This window comes from Oncorhynchus mykiss, chromosome 6, assembly GCF_013265735.2.
Source record: "Oncorhynchus mykiss isolate Arlee chromosome 6, USDA_OmykA_1.1, whole genome shotgun sequence".
NCBI classification, from domain to species: domain Eukaryota; kingdom Metazoa; phylum Chordata; class Actinopteri; order Salmoniformes; family Salmonidae; genus Oncorhynchus; species Oncorhynchus mykiss.
In genome coordinates, this window is record NC_048570.1 from 90,069,568 (window position 1) to 90,086,758 (window position 17,191).

General features: G+C 45.0%; 1 protein-coding gene across 1 annotated transcript in view; it reads left to right on the forward strand.

Moving 5' to 3' along the window:
- The window catches only part of LOC118964963 (leucine-rich repeat-containing protein 4C-like), a 39,808-nt gene extending 23,411 nt beyond the window's left edge, over positions 1-16,397 (forward strand). Inside the window, exon 2 of the mRNA XM_036981446.1 lies at positions 13,697-16,397. Within this exon, the coding sequence (XP_036837341.1) occupies positions 13,724-15,589 (1,866 nt within the window). The 5' untranslated portion in view covers positions 13,697-13,723 and the 3' untranslated portion in view covers positions 15,590-16,397. The remainder of the gene's footprint in view (positions 1-13,696) is intronic.
- Positions 16,398-17,191: the final 794 nt, after the last annotated feature.

Here is a 17,191-nt window from a genome sequence, read left to right on the forward strand (position 1 = left end):
ACTCATTAAATATATGTTCCTTCTTTATAATTTACCACTAACACTACTACCCCTCCACTAATAGGAGTAAACTAATGGACAACAATACGTAGGCTTCCACTTCCAGCTTCTACATACTACAGTATATACGTTTACAGGACACGGTGACCCAAGCCTTAGCACAGTGTTCACATTGATTTAACTAGCACACTGGTCTACACTCCGTCCTGGAGAGTTGCTGGGTGATTTAACTAGCACACTGGTCTACACTCTGATCCTGGAGAGTTGCTGGGTGATTTAACTAGCACACTGGTCTACACTCTGGTCCTGGAGAGTTGCTGGGTGATTTAACTAGCACACTGGTCTACACTCCGTCCTGGAGAGTTGCTGGGTGATTTAACTAGCACACTGGTCTACACTCCGTCCTGGAGAGTTGCTGGGTGATTTAACTAGCACACTGGTCTACACTCTGATCCTGGAGGGTTGCTGGGTGATTTAACTAGCACACTGGTCTACACTCCGTCCTGGAGAGTTGCTGGGTGATTTAACTAGCACACTGGTCTACACTCCGTCCTGGAGAGTTGCTTGGTGATTTAACTAGCACACTGGTCTACACTCCATCCTGGAGAGTTGCTGGATGATTTAACTAGCACACTGGTCTACACTCCGTCCTGGAGAGTTGCTGGGTGATTTAACTAGCACACTGGTCTACACTCTGATCCTGGAGGGTTGCTGGGTGATTTAACTAGCACACTGGTCTACACTCTGATCCTGGAGAGTTGCTGGGTGATTTAACTAGCACACTGGTCTACACTCCGTCCTGGAGAGTTGCTTGGTGATTTAACTAGCACACTGGTCTACACTCTGGTCCTGGAGAGTTGCTTGGTGATTTAACTAGCACACTGGTCTACACTCTGATCCTGGAGAGTTGCTGGGTGATTTAACTAGTACACTGGTCTACACTCTGATCCTGGAGAGTTGCTGGGTGATTTAACTAGCACACTGGTCTACACTCCGTCCTGGAGAGTTGCTTGGTGATTTAACTAGCACACTGGTCTACACTCTGGTCCTGGAGAGTTGCTTGGTGATTTAACTAGCACACTGGTCTACACTCTGATCCTGGAGAGTTGCTGGGTGATTTAACTAGTACACTGGTCTACACTCTGATCCTGGAGAGTTGCTGGGTGATTTAACTAGCACACTGGTCTACACTCCGGTCCTGGAGAGTTGCTGGGTGATTTAACTAGCACACTGGTCTACACTCGGTCCTGGAGAGTTGCTGGGCGATTTAACTAGCACACTGGTCTACACTCTGGTCCTGGAGAGTTGCTGGGTGATTTAACTGGCACACTGGTCTATACTCTGGTCCTGGAGAGTTGCTGGGTGATTTAACTAGTACACTGGTCTACACTCTGGTCCTGGACAGTTGCTGGGTGATTTAACTAGCACACTGGTCTACACTCTGGTCCTGGAGAGTTGCTGGGTGTGAACCCTGTGTTTTTGTTGGTGAACATCAAGTTGAAGATTGGATATACTGTAGTTTGTTTATGATTAATCATAAAATGTGTTATAAAGTGAATGATCCTCCAATATGCTAATTTGCTGTTGCTGTTGTGCTGTAAACATCCAGCTTGATTGAGACACTCTCTTGTTCAGCGTTATAGTATGGCTCCTACATGTGTTGAACCATATTTTTGGGGGGTCACTTCATTTCACAGACGTCCTTGGCAACCATGCCATAACTTCAGCAGAGGAGGCTGGTGGGAGGAGCAATATGGAGGACAGGCTCATTGTAATGGCTGGAATGGAATCAATGGAACGGTATCAGACACATCAAACATATGGAAACCACGTTTGACTTCCATTCCATTCCAGCTATTACAATGAGCCCATCCTCCTATAGCTCCTCCCACCAGCCTCCCCCTGAACCCCAGAGAAGTGTTTTCTATTATCCTCTTGTCCTGATACCCATGTCTGTCCCTGACTGAGAGAGTGCTACTCCGACATAGCCCAGATAATGTGTTTCCCACTTCTTATAGAACAGGTTTCACACACTAAACCCCCCACAAAGATTACGTTACTCACTGTGATATTGATTTAAAAAAATGGTTTGTAGGGTGTTTTAAGGAATATTCTATAAAATGTCAATCTTGAAACAGATTACACGGTAATCCGATCCAGTTTATCCTCTTACGCGTTTAGAGAACCCACACTCTTAGTTAACCCATTAAGTTGCAATCGGCTGCAACGTTCTTGGTTGCTATCTTCGCTAGAGGGTCCCTTTTGACAGAGATCCAGGATGTCAACCCTAGCCTCAGGCCCCAACCTTATCTGTTCTTCTACAATTGGAAAAAATAGGTGCTTTTATGATGTGGATCCAACACCACTGGAAGCAACAGCAAACAAAAACGCTTAACCTAGTTCTATAATATACAACATGTTAAAATGATGTCCTTTATGATGTGAATCGACAAAGCATCCACAAACAGCACTCTTAACCTAGTTCTATGAAGCAGTGAGAAGCACAGAAAGGTACATTATTTGTAATTTTAATCTGTAATGTTTTAGACTGCAAGGGGAACGCGTACGGTATTTTAATCTAAAAAATGTCCCTAACAGATGCTCACGTAGTTCTCTTTAGTGAATATTCCAGACGTTCAAATGTATTTTGACATTGCAAGTTTAAAGCACCGATCCACCCTCTTACCGATGTCTATATTTAGGAGACTGGTGGGTCAGAGAGAATAAAACAGGACCAAAATGGGTATTGTAGTGCGGAGAACACAGTAACCCTGAGGCCCCTATCACAACACTGCGTGACATAAGAGCACTGCATCACTCTGAATACTACTCACTCACCGGTCCAGTTACCATGACACATCCCACACTTCCCTCCATGTCTGAGCCCATTTGAGCTTCTCCTTCATTCATTCCTTGTGAAACGAAATGCAAAACATGATTGATTTGGCACATTAGCTTTTGTATTAGCAGACCGGGTCTTGCTACATGGTAGAAACAGGGATTGTCTGATAAAGCATGTATGTCTATCATTAACATCGAGACAAGAGGACTGTGTATGTAGTGTACTTACACCTGAATGAAAATTAGACCATATTATACACTGAGTGGACAAATCATTAGGAACACCTGTTTTTTTCCATGACAGACAGGTGAAAGCTCTTATTGGTGTCACTTGTTAAATCCACTTCAATCAGTGTAGGTGAAGGGGAGGAGATGGATTAAAGAAGGATTTTCAAGCCTTGAGACATGGATTGTTTATGTGTGCCATTCAGAGGGTGAAAGGTCAAGACAAAATATTTAAGTGCCTTTGAACGGGGTATGGTAGTAGGTGCCAGGTGCACCGGTTTGTGTCAAGAACTGCAACGCAGCTGGGCTTTTCACGCTCAACAGTTTCCTGTGTGTATCAAGAATAGTCCACCACCCAAAGGACATCCAGCCAACTTGACACAACCGTAGAAAGAGTCAACATGGGCCAGCATCCCTGTGGAACACTTGGTAGAGTCCATGCCCTGATGAATTGAGGCTGTTCTGAGGGCAGAAGGGGGCCAACTAATGTTCTGTACACTCAGTGTATACACACTATGATACATGAAACTTATCTGCCTTCATGTTGGTATAACTGAGGCTAATTTGGATGTAGATTCTACTGAAGTTAGTTGGTGGTACTGAAAAGTCAGGCGATAACTGTAAGCTTTTCTGAGTGACAGACAGTGATATTTTCACAGACTCCCACCACACATACATAATCAGATTTCCCTCATCTAGGGTGTTGTGTTCTACCCAATCCATCTAGTGTCCTGTGTTCTACCCAATCCATCTAGAGTCCTGTGTTCTACCCAATCCATCTAGAGTCCTGTGTTCTACCCAATCCATCTAGAGTCCTGTGTTCTACCCAATCCATCTAGAGTCCTGTGTTCTACCCAATCCATCTAGAGTCCTGTGTTCTACCCAATCCATCTAGTGTCCTGTGTTCTACCCAATCCATCTAGAGTCCTGTGTTCTACCCAATCCATCTAGGGTGTTGTGTTCTACCCAATCCATCTAGTGTCCTGTGTTTTACCCAATCCATCTAGAGTCCTGTGTTCTACCCAATCCATCTAGTGTCCTGTGTTCTACCCAATTCATCTAGAGATCTGTGTTTAACCCAATCCATCTAAAGACCTGTGTTCTACCCAATCCATCTAGAGACCTGTGTTTTACCCAATCCATCTAGTGTTTTACCCAATCCATCTAGAGTCCTGTGTGTTACCCAATCCGTCTAGTGTCCTGTGTTTATTTTAGCAAGATGTTATCCTGTATTTTAAGCCTAATCCAGAATGAGAATTACACCAAAAATGAAATCCATTGTCTGAGGATTGTGTTGCGCTATCTGACATAAACCAAAAAGGGGACAGTTTGATGAAAAAGCCTCAAATGAAGGTTCAAAACACATGATTACGCAAAACACGTCATTATTTCAATCATTGTTGGCATTGTGTACGGTCGCTAATGTGGCACATTGCTTATCTTGTTTCATGCGTCATATCAGTCTCAATCAGACAATCACATTGTATTATTCACGCATATGAGAGCTGATTGCTCCTTTTTTATGCTCTTGTGATCACAGCATCTTAAAATAGATATCTTGTGTACATGTCATGATCATGAGTACATTCCGCTACTTGTCTACAGCAGGGTTCGCTAACTGAATCTAGTTGATCCCTGGTCTACAGTCTGAGATCATGTACTGACGGCCCTCGGGCTGAATCTAGTTGATCCCTGGTCTACGGTCTGAGATCATGTACTGACGGCCCTCTGGCTGAATCTAGTTGATCCCTGGTCTACAGTCTGAGATCATGTACTGATGGCCCTCGGGCTGAATCTAGTTGATCCCTGGTCTACGGTCTGAGATCATGTACTGACGGCCCTCGGGCTGAATCTAGTTGATCCCTGGTCTACGGTCTGAGATCAGGTACTGACGGCCCTCTGGCTGAATCTAGTTGATCCCTGGTCTACGGTCTGAGATCATGTACTGACGGCCCTCGGGCTGAATCTAGTTGATCCCTGGTCTACAGTCTGAGATCATGTACTGACGGCCCTCTGGCTGAATCCAGTTGATCCCTGGTCTACGGTCTGAGATCATGTGCTGATGGCCCTCGAGCTGAATCTAGTTGATCCCTGGTCTACAGTCTGAGAGCATGTACTGTATGGTCCCTCAGTAATGTTTTGGTTTTCACATTGATTACATTGCTGAACTTTTGACCTTGCTTGCTATGCCAAACAAATACTGTATGTCGGTCTGTAATTGAAATCAAGCACACAAGTGCTTGTAGACGTACACAGATGTACTGTCTCAATTTTACCAGTTTCTCACAGCAGGAAAATAATCCTGCATCAACAGGAAATAGAAGTTGTAATGTGGATTATAATTCAGGGATATTTTTGAAAAAGGTTGATACATTTTTAGTTAGGATAGATGAAGTCTGATACTTTAAAGTGGAAATTACAAACTTTAGAAGCCCTTTTTAAATCTGGAATTTGCATTTCCTGTTGCCCAGGAAAATGATCTGTGACAACACAGTGATCAAATGAAGAGAGCACCTCTCTATTAGACCATGCACTTTCAGCATCTTAAAATAGATCACCTTACTTCCCGACCTGACAAGCATTAAAAAAACACCTGTTCCTAGCTAAATGTTCAGTGTTTTTCAATTCATTATTAGAAAAATTGTAAAAACCTATCATAGTGAGTGTGAGAGATTTGTTTTCATGCACGAAAATATACATTGGATTCCAAAATGATTGGATCCCTTGGATAAAGATGATAAATATTGACTGTATGAAATAAATTATACAAATACTGAGCTACACTACATGGCCAAAAGTATGTGGATTCAACTACACCTGTTGCTGACAGTGTATAAAATCGAGCACACAGCCATGCAATCTCCATAGACAAAAAAATGAGAAGTTGAATGGCCTGTGCTGAAGAGCTCAGTGACTTTCAACGTGACACAGTCATAGGATGCCACCTTTCCAATAAGTCAGTTCAAATTTCTGCCCTGCTAGAACTACCCTGGTCAACTGTAAGTGCTGTTATTATGAAGTGGAAATGTCTAGGAGCGACAACGGCTCAGCTGTGAAGTGGTAGGCCACACAAGCTCACAGAACGGGACCGCCGTCTGTCCTGGGTTGCAACACTTACTACTGATTTCCAAACTATCTCTGGAAGCAACTTCAGCACAATAACTGTTTGTCGGGAGCAATGTTCCCTCTGATTCTTTCCAGCACTGAGCAAATTTCAGGTCTGCTGAGTGCAAACTTCTAACTTCTACTTCTTGAACACTGAGGCTGTCCCCGCTTTATGTTACAGTAGCCATGTAGCCATGTAGCCATGTGGGCTACTGTGGATACTTGATCATAATGTAGGCCTACCAGAATGGCCTACCATCAAAAACAATTGAGAAAATGAATCCCATAAAATTTTATCATGGAAATAGCTGTTCTATCGTTCAGCCTACAGTAGCAGCCAATGTGTTGTGTTCAATGTAGACCTGCGTTCCATGAGACCCGCAGGGCTTGACATGAACCTGTTTATCAACTTGTCCTTCAGTAGCAGCAGCTTGTATGTGAGTGGGTGTGTGTAGAGTCAGTGCAAATGTATGTGCATATTATGTGTGAGTGAGAAAATGATGGAGTGAGTGTTTGTGTGTGTGTTGGAGTGACAGTATGTGTGTGAGTGTGTAGGGCCCTGTGAGTGTGTAGGGCCCTGTGAGTGTGCATAGAGTCAGTGCAAATACTGAAATAAAATGTCAATAAAGATATAAGTTAAACTTCTGCTGTTCGATGCAAGAAACCCCTTCACAAAATAAAATACATTATTATTCTCATACCATTATTACAGAGAATCAGACTAATGATGCTACCCTCTGCCTATTGGCCACTTAGCTTATTCGAGCCTGTCTCAAAATGCAACACTGCTCCTTTAAGACAAAAAAAAGCTCTTTACCTGACTCACTTTTCAAATACGTCTAGAAATGTATACATTTTGTGCTCTTGTAGGAAGCAATCACTCCCCTATTGCTGACTACAAATGATCTATAACTGGGCTAATAACTCACTAACTAGCAAAGGATATCAACGAAGTGTGCAGTTGTGGCTACATTCAGCTCTCGTGTTGATCGGGGAAAAAATAGCATCTACTCATGACTGCTCATGCTGTAAACACAGTCCAGTTCAAAGTAAATGGCACAGATTCATATATGGCAATGGTCTATTTGCATATAGACCTACTGCGGGTCTGATTGTTTATGCCGCGCTGGTCTGTGAAGAGTACGGGCTGAGTAGTGCGTGTCAATGTAATAGAATCCTACTCCGATACGTTCTGCCTACAACAAAATCTCTTGCATAGTTTGTTTTGTTTCGGTATGTTGCATTGAAAGTGGCTAATATTGCGTTGATTTGATCACAATTGCCACAGTAAAGGGAAATGTTGATAGTGTTAACAGGGAAAGCTCTAGAACAGTGGTCACCAACCTTTACCGCTCAGATTATTTTTTGACATGACTTAAAAAACGTAAGCCTCCCAAGTGGTGCAGTGGTCTAAGGCACTGCATCGCAGTGCTTGAGGCGTCACTACAGACCCAGGTTCGATCCCAGGCTGTGTCAACCAGGAGATCCATGAGGTGGCGCACAATTGGCCCAGCGTTGTCAGGGTTAGGGGAGGGTTTGGTTGGCTGGGATTTCCTTGTCCCATTGTGCTCTAGCGACTCCTTGTGGTGGGCCGGGCGCTTGCAAGCTGACTTCCGCTCACTGTACAGTGTTTCCTCTGACTCATTGGTGCGGCTGGTTTCCGGGTTAAGCGACCAGTGTGCCAAGAAGCAGTGCTGCTTGGCAGGGTCATGTTTCATGGGACGCATGTCTCTTGACCTTCGCCTATCCCGAGTCCGTAGGGGAGTTGCAGCAATGGGACAAGAATTTGGATATCACGAAAAAGTACACATAAAATATATATTAAAAAAACAAGCCTATGCACATTAACCAATTAAAAACAGAATTGTATCAATGAGGTTTGTGCAGTAAACTATAGGCCCAAAACATTATTACCGCATATTAGCTTTGCTTGAATTGCCCTGCCAATGCATTGCTGTTCAAGCCATTTAAAAATATATATATTTGGATTATATTGAAGGCTATATGATCACACCGGTAATAGATCTGTTTGTTGTATTACTTGGGAGGCACAGCTGAGTGATCATACATTCAAATAATTTGCTTTTTATTTTTTATTTCACTGGGCTGATGGTGCCTGCTGGTCAGTCTCAGTGGAGAGAAAGAGCAGCAGACTGAGGGTCCGTCTCAGTGGAGAGAAAGAGCAGCAGACTGAGGGTCAGTCTCAGTGGAGAGAAAGAGCAGCAGACTGAGGGTCAGTCTCAGTGGAGAGAAAGAGCAGCAGACTGAGGGTCAGTCTCAGTGGAGAGAAAGAGCAGCAGACTGAGGGTCAGTCTCAGTGGAGGGAGAGAGCAGCAGACTGAGGGTCCGTCTCAGTGGAGAGAAAGAGCAGCAGACTGAGGGTCCGTCTCAGTGGAGAGAAAGAGCAGCAGACTGAGGGTCAGTCTCAGTGGAGAGAAAGAGCAGCAGACTGAGGGTCCGTCTCAGTGGAGAGAAAGAGCAGCAGACTGAGGGTCCGTCTCAGTGGAGAGAAAGAGCAGCAGACTGAGGGTCAGTCTCAGTGGAGAGAAAGAGCAGCAGACTGAGGGTCCGTCTCAGTAGAGAGAAAGAGCAGCAGACTGAGGATCCGTCTCAGTGGAGAGAAAGAGCAGCAGACTGATGGTCAGTCTCAATGGAGAGAAAGAGCAGCACACTGAGGGTCAGTCTCAGTGGAGAGAAAGAGCAGCAGACTGAGGGTCAGTCTCAGTGGAGAGAAAGAGCAGCAGACTGAGGGTCAGTCTCAACTTAGGGTCATCTCTCAACATCCCTCTGCCTTCCCTTTCCTCCACTGACACTGACCACAAAGAGACACCGTGTTTCAGCTGATGGTGAAACTGGAGTCGCACCGCATTATTTCTGCCTCATGCACAAATTCATGTTGTTCCTCTTATGAACAGAGAAAGTGAAATATTCCTTGGTGTAAAAAAATACCCAAACTGCTAAAAATATCAAGAAGGCAAGCCTATAGACTTTCCTCCTCATTCATTACTGCTGCAGTGTTTGTTGTAGCGCTGAGTGGAAATAGGAAGATCTCGCATTTCATGGCTTATAAAAGTGTTGAATACAAAGTGTTGACAGTGCTGAGTAAGAACTTAAACATGAACTCAGTCATAAAAACAGCATCTCTTTGCTGTTCTCATTGAGTCTCTCTCATGGTTTTAAACATTTTGGAATCTCACAGTATCAACTTTGCTGTAGCTTTCTTTTATGCCTGCTACGTTACTGCAGACATGGTAACCTGAGCCATCCGATTGGCCAGCGGTAGGACTATAGTGCACTTGATTTGCTCTCTGAGCCCCCCCCCGGAAGACAGAGTTTGTACCTTCAGCCCGAGACAAATGAAAAATATTGGAACACAAGGCTTTATCGTTTAGTTTTCTACAGAAATGTTTGTCAATCAACTAGGAATGCCTTGGTGGCCACTGCTCTAGAATGTCTAGAGTGTAGTTAAATCTTGTGCTTCTCTCTGTGGGCTGATATTTCTGTGTCTTTTAGAGGGAACTTTGGTCAGGAGCTTCATGAAATTGGTATCCATGGCTGGAGTGGTATAAAGCTCGCTGGAGCAGTGGAAACGCCTTCTCTGGAGTGATGAATCACGCCTCACCATCTGGCAGTCCGATGGACAAATCTGTGTTTGGCGGATGCCAGAAGAACACTACCTGCCCCAATGCATAGTGCCAACTGTAAAGTTTGGTGGAGGATGAATAATGGTCTGGAGCTGTTTTTCATGGATCAGGCTCCTCAGTTCCAGTGAAGGGAGGTCTTAACGCTACAGCATACAATTACTTTTTAGACTATTCTGTGCTTCCAACTTTGTGGCTACAGTTTGGGCAAGGCCCTTTCCTGTTTCAGCATGACAATACCCTCATGCATAACATGAGATCCATACAGAAATTTACCAAGTACCAGGACATTTTAGCCAACAACCTGGTTGCCTCTGCCAGGAGGCTGAAACTTGGCCGCAAGTGGATCTTCCAGCAAGACAATAACCCCAAGCACACATCAACATTTTATTTTGGCACTTACCTGTATATTATTACCCAACAGAAACGATTCAATGCGTTTGTCACCAATCATGTTTTTCCATAGGCTTTCCTCCCTGCAATCAGCCATTTAAAACGACGAGGCTGCTATGCAGAGTGGTTGTGGCGTAATGCCGGCTTGACAAAACGAACCCCTGCCTGATTCCGTCTGACATGCAGTTAACCAAACACCACAGCATCAACATAACAACCTACATTGTTACCCAACAGAAACGATTCTGCGTCAATGCTTTTGTCCCTATTTGTGTTTTTCCATAGGCCTCCTTCCCTGCAATCAGCCATTTAAAACGACGAGGCTGCTATGCATGGTGGTTGTAGCGTAATGCCGGCTTGACAAAACGAACCCCTGCTAGGCCGTGGCCTGATTCCGTCTGACGCCCCCAGTGGAAGTGTCTCTTGGCGGGCTTCTCACACCGCTCTGGAGTGGCATCTCTGCTGGTGCTAACCACTTTCACAGGGGCATATTTAGAGATTCATTTCCCACTGATTAAATCACCCACTCGGCCACGCTGGAAAACGCATTTCCACATCGCTTCACAATTTTCACCGTTTAGAAAACACCTGTCAAAACAGAGTCGTTTTCTATGCCTCCGGGTCCTTCTGAAAGAGACGATTGCTGATATGACTTGAGTTAGAGAAGCTGAGGAGAGATGAGAATGTTAAAGGGCCTTGAAAAACCTTGTTCACTTTTATATTTGACATAACGAGCATCGCTCGTGTATTGTGAGTAGAAACATGTTTGGTATGTGCTAATATATTTCACTCTACATCTCTATCTATTATATTACACATTTTACTCTCTCATGGTAAATGATGCTGTTATATCAGGAGAATATTAGACATAGTTTCTTATGGTGAAAAACAGTGCATTCGGAAACTATTCAGACCCCTTGACTTTTTCCACATTTTGTTACCTTACAGACTTATCTTAAAATGGATAAAATATTTTTTTGCCTCATCAATCTAAACACAATACCCATAATGACATAGCAAAAACAGTTTAGACATTTTTGCTAATTTAATTTATAAAGAAAACCGAAATGTTAAATTTACAGTATTCAGTATTCAGACCGTGTACGCAGTATGTTGTTGAAGCACCTTTGGCAGCGATTACAACCTTGATACTTCTTGGGTATGATGCTACAAGCTTGACACACCTGTATTTGGGGAGCTTCTCCCATTCTCTGCAGATCCTCTCATGCTCTGTCAGGTTGGATGGGGAGTGTTGCTGAACAGCTTTTTTCAGGTCTCTCCAGAGATGTTTGATCGGGTTCACGTTCGGGCTCTGGCTGGGCCACTCAAGGACATTCAGAGACTCGTCCCTAAGCCACTCCTGCGTTGTCTTGACTGTGTGCTTAGGGTCGTTATCTCGAACCTTCGCCCATGTCTGAGGTCCTGAGTGCTCTGGATCAGGTTTTCTTCAAGGGTCTCTATGTACTTTGCTCCATTCATCTTTCCCTCGATCCTGAATACTCTCCCAGTCCCTGCCTCTGAAAAATATTCCCACAGCATGATGCTGCCAGCACCGTGCTTCACCGTAGGGATGGTGCCAGGTTTCTTCCAGATGTGAGGCTTGGGATTCAGGGCAAAGAGTACAATCTTGGTTTCATCAGACCAGATCATCTTGTTTCTCAGAACTAAGCCATGAGGTCGAAGGAATTGTCCCTAGAGCTTCGAGACAGGATCGTGTCGAGGCACAGATCTGTAGAAGGGTACCAAAATGTTTTTGCAGCATTGAAGGTTCCAAATAATACAGTGGCCTCCATCATTCATAAATGATCAGAGTGAGAGTTGGGTTTTTGGTCACCTCCCTGACTTAGGCCCCTCTTCCACAATTGCTCAGTTTGGCCAGGCGGCCAGACTCTTCTAGGAAGAGTCTTGGTGGTTCCAAACTTCTTCCATTTATGAATGATGGAGGCCACTGTGTTATTTGGGACCTTCAATGCTGCAAAAATATTTTGGTACCCTTCTACAGATCTGTGTCTCGACACAATCCTGTCTCGAAGCTCTATGGACAATTCCTTCGACCTCATGGCTTAGTTCTTGCTCTGACGTGCACTGCCAACTATGGGACCTTATATAGACAGACATGTGTGCCTTTGCAAATCATGTCCAATCAATTCAATTTCGCACAGATGGACTCCAATCAAGTTGTAAAAACATCTTAGGGATGATCAATGGAAACAGGATGCACCCAAGCTCGATTTTGAGTCTCATAGTTAAGAGTTTGAATACTTATATTATATATGAATACTTATATTATACATGAATACTTATATTATATATGAATACTTATATGAATACTTATATTATATATGAATACTTATGTGAATACTTATATTATATATGAATACTTATATTATATATGAATACTTATATTATATATGAATACTTATGTGAATACTTACAAGGAATTTCTGTTATTTTATTTGCAAAAATGTCTTAAAACCTGTTTTTGCATTGTTGTTTAGGGTATTGTGTTTAGATTGAGGAGGAAAAAATGTAATATAATCCATTTTAGAATAAGGCTGTAACGTAACAAAATGTGGAAAAAGGGAAGGGGTCTGAATACTTTCTGAATGCACCGTTTGTTGTTCTATCAGAATAATATTAGACATTGTTTCAACACCAGTTGTTTCAATTACCATCTCTGTTGTTGACTTATTTCTAAGCTGGTAGACACGTCATCCTCTAAAAACACTTATTGTGAGAAGTGAAATTCATCTCCGTTTTGAGACTGAAAAAACAGTCCGTTTTGTGACCAGTTTGTTACAGCACTTTGTGACAAATCAATTTATGAAATATACAACAAGAGAAATCGATTGTCTGGTTTTACTGTCTTATTACAGATTTTTTTTAACCTTTATTTAACTAGGCAAGTCAGTTAAGAACACATTCTTATTTTCAATGAGCAGAACAGCGGAACAGTGGGTTAACTGCCCGTTCAGGGGCAGAACAACAGTTCGGGGTTTGAACTTACAACCTCCCGGTTACTAGTCCAACGCTCTAACCACTAGGCTACCCTGCCTCCCCAAATGTACAGATGAATAATTCACTTCCCGGGTTAGGACCTAAATGACAACGATTTGTATTTATTTATTGATGAGAGAGTAAAGTTCATATGGGGAGTCCTGTCCTGGGGAGTCCTGACATCGCTGACTGCTCTAATGCTCCACAGATGGACAGTGTTTATGATGAATATCTAGGATGAGTGAACATCCATCCATCCCCAATGATAAGGCAACTACATTTCACCACCTCTCTTCCTCATGTAGGTCATTATCCCAGGCATGTGCATTGAGCACAGACAGTATGGTGTCCCTTCAATAGATTTTATACACATAAAAAGAAGTGGCATTACCCATAATTACCTTCTGTTCTGCATCTAGTTTTCTTTGCTTGTCTTATATTGTTCCACTGCCTAATCTGTTGTACTTTTCTCTCTTCTCTTTACAATATTTCAGAGAGGACCACCAGCCACTGAACTATGAATGCTGATCACAATGATCTCCTCCCTCCAGCGCCAGACAATGAGAGATCCTAGGCTGAGGGGGGCTCGGTCCTATCCCCTCTTCGTGCTACTGTTGGCCCTCCAGATCCTGGCGGTGGCCGGCCTGGTGCGTGCCCAGACCTGCCCCTCTGTCTGCTCCTGCAGCAACCAGTTCAGCAAGGTGATCTGCACCCGCCGGAGCCTGCGCGATGTCCCCGACGGCATCTCAACCAACACACGTTACCTGAACCTGCAGGACAACCTCATCCAGGTGATCAAGGTGGACAGCTTCAAGCATCTACGGCACCTGGAAATCCTGCAGCTGAGCAAGAACCACATCCGCAACATCGAGATTGGCGCCTTCAACGGCCTGGCCAGTCTCAACACCCTGGAGCTGTTCGACAACCGTCTCACCACCATCCCCAATGGGGCCTTCGAGTACCTCTCGAAGCTCAAGGAGCTGTGGCTGAGGAACAACCCCATTGAGAGCATCCCGTCGTACGCCTTCAACCGGGTCCCCTCGCTGCGAAGACTGGACCTTGGAGAGCTCAAGCGGCTCTCCTACATCTCAGATGGAGCCTTCCAGGACCTCAGCAACCTGCGCTACCTAAACCTGGGCATGTGCAACCTCAAGGAGATCCCCAACATCCTACCCTTGGTCAGGCTGGAGGAGCTAGAGATGTCAGGGAACCAAATCTCTGTCATAGGGCCTGGCTCTTTCGCAGGGCTGGCGAACTTGCAGAAGTTGTGGATGATGCACGCTCAGATCCAGACCATCGAGAGGAACTCCTTTGACGACCTCCAGTCCCTGGTGGAGCTCAACCTGGCCCACAACAACCTCACCCTGCTGCCCCATGACCTGTTCACCCCCCTGCACCGCCTGGAGAGAGTCCATCTGCACCATAACCCCTGGAACTGTAACTGTGACATCCTGTGGCTTAGCTGGTGGCTGAAGGAGACAGTGCCTGCCAACACCAGCTGCTGTGCCCGCTGCCACACCCCAGCCAACTACAGGGGTCGCTACATCGGCGAGCTAGAGCACAGCTACTTCCAGTGCGATGTGCCTGTCATCGTGGAGCCGCCGGCGGACCGCAACGTCACAGAGGGCATGGCGGCTGAGCTCAAGTGCAGAACGAGCTCGTTGACCTCGGTCAGCTGGCTCACCCCCAACGGGTCTCTGGTGACCCACGGGGCGTACAAGGTGCGCCTGGCCGTCCTCAACGACGGGACGTTGAACTTCACCACCGTCACCATGCAGGACACGGGGACTTACACCTGCATGGTGAGCAACACGGCGGGCAACATCTCTGCCTCTGCCGTGCTCAACGTCACCTCGGTGGAGAACAGCGGCGTCACCTACTTCACCACAGTCACCGTGGAGACCACAGAGACAGTCGACGACAGCCAGACTCCTGCTCTTCCACCGATTGGCTGGGTATCATCTTCGACCACCAGGGGGCCTCCAGTCCAGACCAGGACCACAGAGCGGACCTACACCGTCTCTGTTCTGGACCTGGATGGGGAGGGGGACCGCGGCTTGGAGGAGGTGATGAAGACCACCAAGATCATCATCGGCTGCTTTGTGGCCATCACGCTCATGGCCGCCGTCTTGCTGGTCATTTTCTACAAGATGAGGAAGCAGAACCACCAGCAGGACCCCGATGGCCCCGCCTCCTCCATGGAGGTCATCACAGTGGAGGAGGAGCTCGCCGGTGTTGCTGCAATGGAGACCCACTTACACCTGCCCCCATTGGAGCATTACAACCATTACAACACTTACAGGAGCACCTACCACCACTCCCACACACAGGAACCTTTACTGATTCAAGCCAGCTCAAAAGACAATGTGCAAGAGACCCAAATTTGATTGAGATTCATTAGGAATCCGATATCAGCTATCTCATACAGGAAGTATCATGGACAGAATGGTAAGGATTAGTGTGGGAATGACTTGACACACTTGACTGATGATGTTAACGATCAAATGGATCAACATCTTTCAAAATGGGTGTTCTATTTGAAAAAGTGTCTTTACAAAACAGAAATTATTTATTTAAAAAATATATGTCTAGTGGCTAAATCAAGAAAAAACAAATCTGAATGAGCTTTTTAGCTCCAATTTTTATTTCACCTCTGTGTGATGTTGGGGGAAGAATGGTTCACTGCAAACTCATCTACTCAAATGAATTCTCTACATTCAAACCATGTTCGGACCGTTTCCAAATAAGAGTGCAGCAACAGAATAGATTAACACAGCTTCCATTTGACGATAGGGCCATTTCAGATGAAAATATAATACTGCCTTGTTTGAGAATTTTTATCAAAATGTTTGAAGGTCATTATAATATCCCAGATGCCCTGGTGTTTCCTTATTCCTTTGGATATATTCACAGCCCTCAAATATTATCACAGCTACATTACATAAAACTGATGAAGAGGGAGGATCGTCGTATTACACTGTACCCTTCCTGTCACTCAAATTAGATGAGATACAGATGTCCCCATGACTTGGCGGTTAATGAAATGAGCAGTGAGGCCAACATGCCTCGGGAACCAGACGGCCAAATGACTGAACATGCATTTTCCCGGCTCCTAATCAACAACTATACATCCTTCACTTAAATTAAGATGAAGGTCTCCCTCCCTCCCTCCCTCCCTCCCTCCCATCACACTCTCGCTCTCTTCTCTCTCTCCCTCCTCTCACGCTGTATCTCTTTCACTCTATCTACACTCCATCACTCTCCCCCTCTCTCTTTTCTCACCTCTCTCTCTCTCTCTCTCTCGCTCTCATTCTTCCAACCCCTCTCCTTCACCTCTCATCCTACTCTCCCTCCCCCTTTCTCCTTCCTCTCTTACATTCTCCTCTCTCTTCTCCTCTCTCTCTCTTTCTCTGGCACATTCGTCTCTCCTCTCGACATATCTCATTTGTCTCTCTTTAGACATGGGGGGAATGGCAGTGCAGCAGAAGATGTGGGAGAATGAAGGGGAGGCTCCACGGCCCTACAGTAATGTGTTAATGATCTAGATCAGCAGCACTGTCGTGTTACCTTGGTATCACCCTAGGGTCACAGACGCTCGTGGGCTGATAGCCCGTCTGTTAGCGCAGATAAAGCTCGCATGTAATTCAGCGTGACCCTGGTCGGCCAACACAGGAGGCTAACCGTCTGTACTGTCAGTCTGTAGTAAACAGGGAGGTGTAATTGCTCATTGAACTGCATCAGCAGTCCATTGGTAGGCTTCTAGATGAGCTAGAGGAGAAGTTGATCCAGCAAGCAGCTTGAAAACTCCAACCCGTATCCCTTTACACAGCAGCTAATGGAGGAGCTAGTCTTCTGATTTCTGAGAGGCTCCTACTCTGATCTTCTCGGCCATGTTTGTCAGGGAAAAAACACAACCCAAGGCCTTTTGGTGGCACCACTCTCATCGTCCATTTATCACAACACCGCCTTGTCTTTTCTCTACTCTGTTT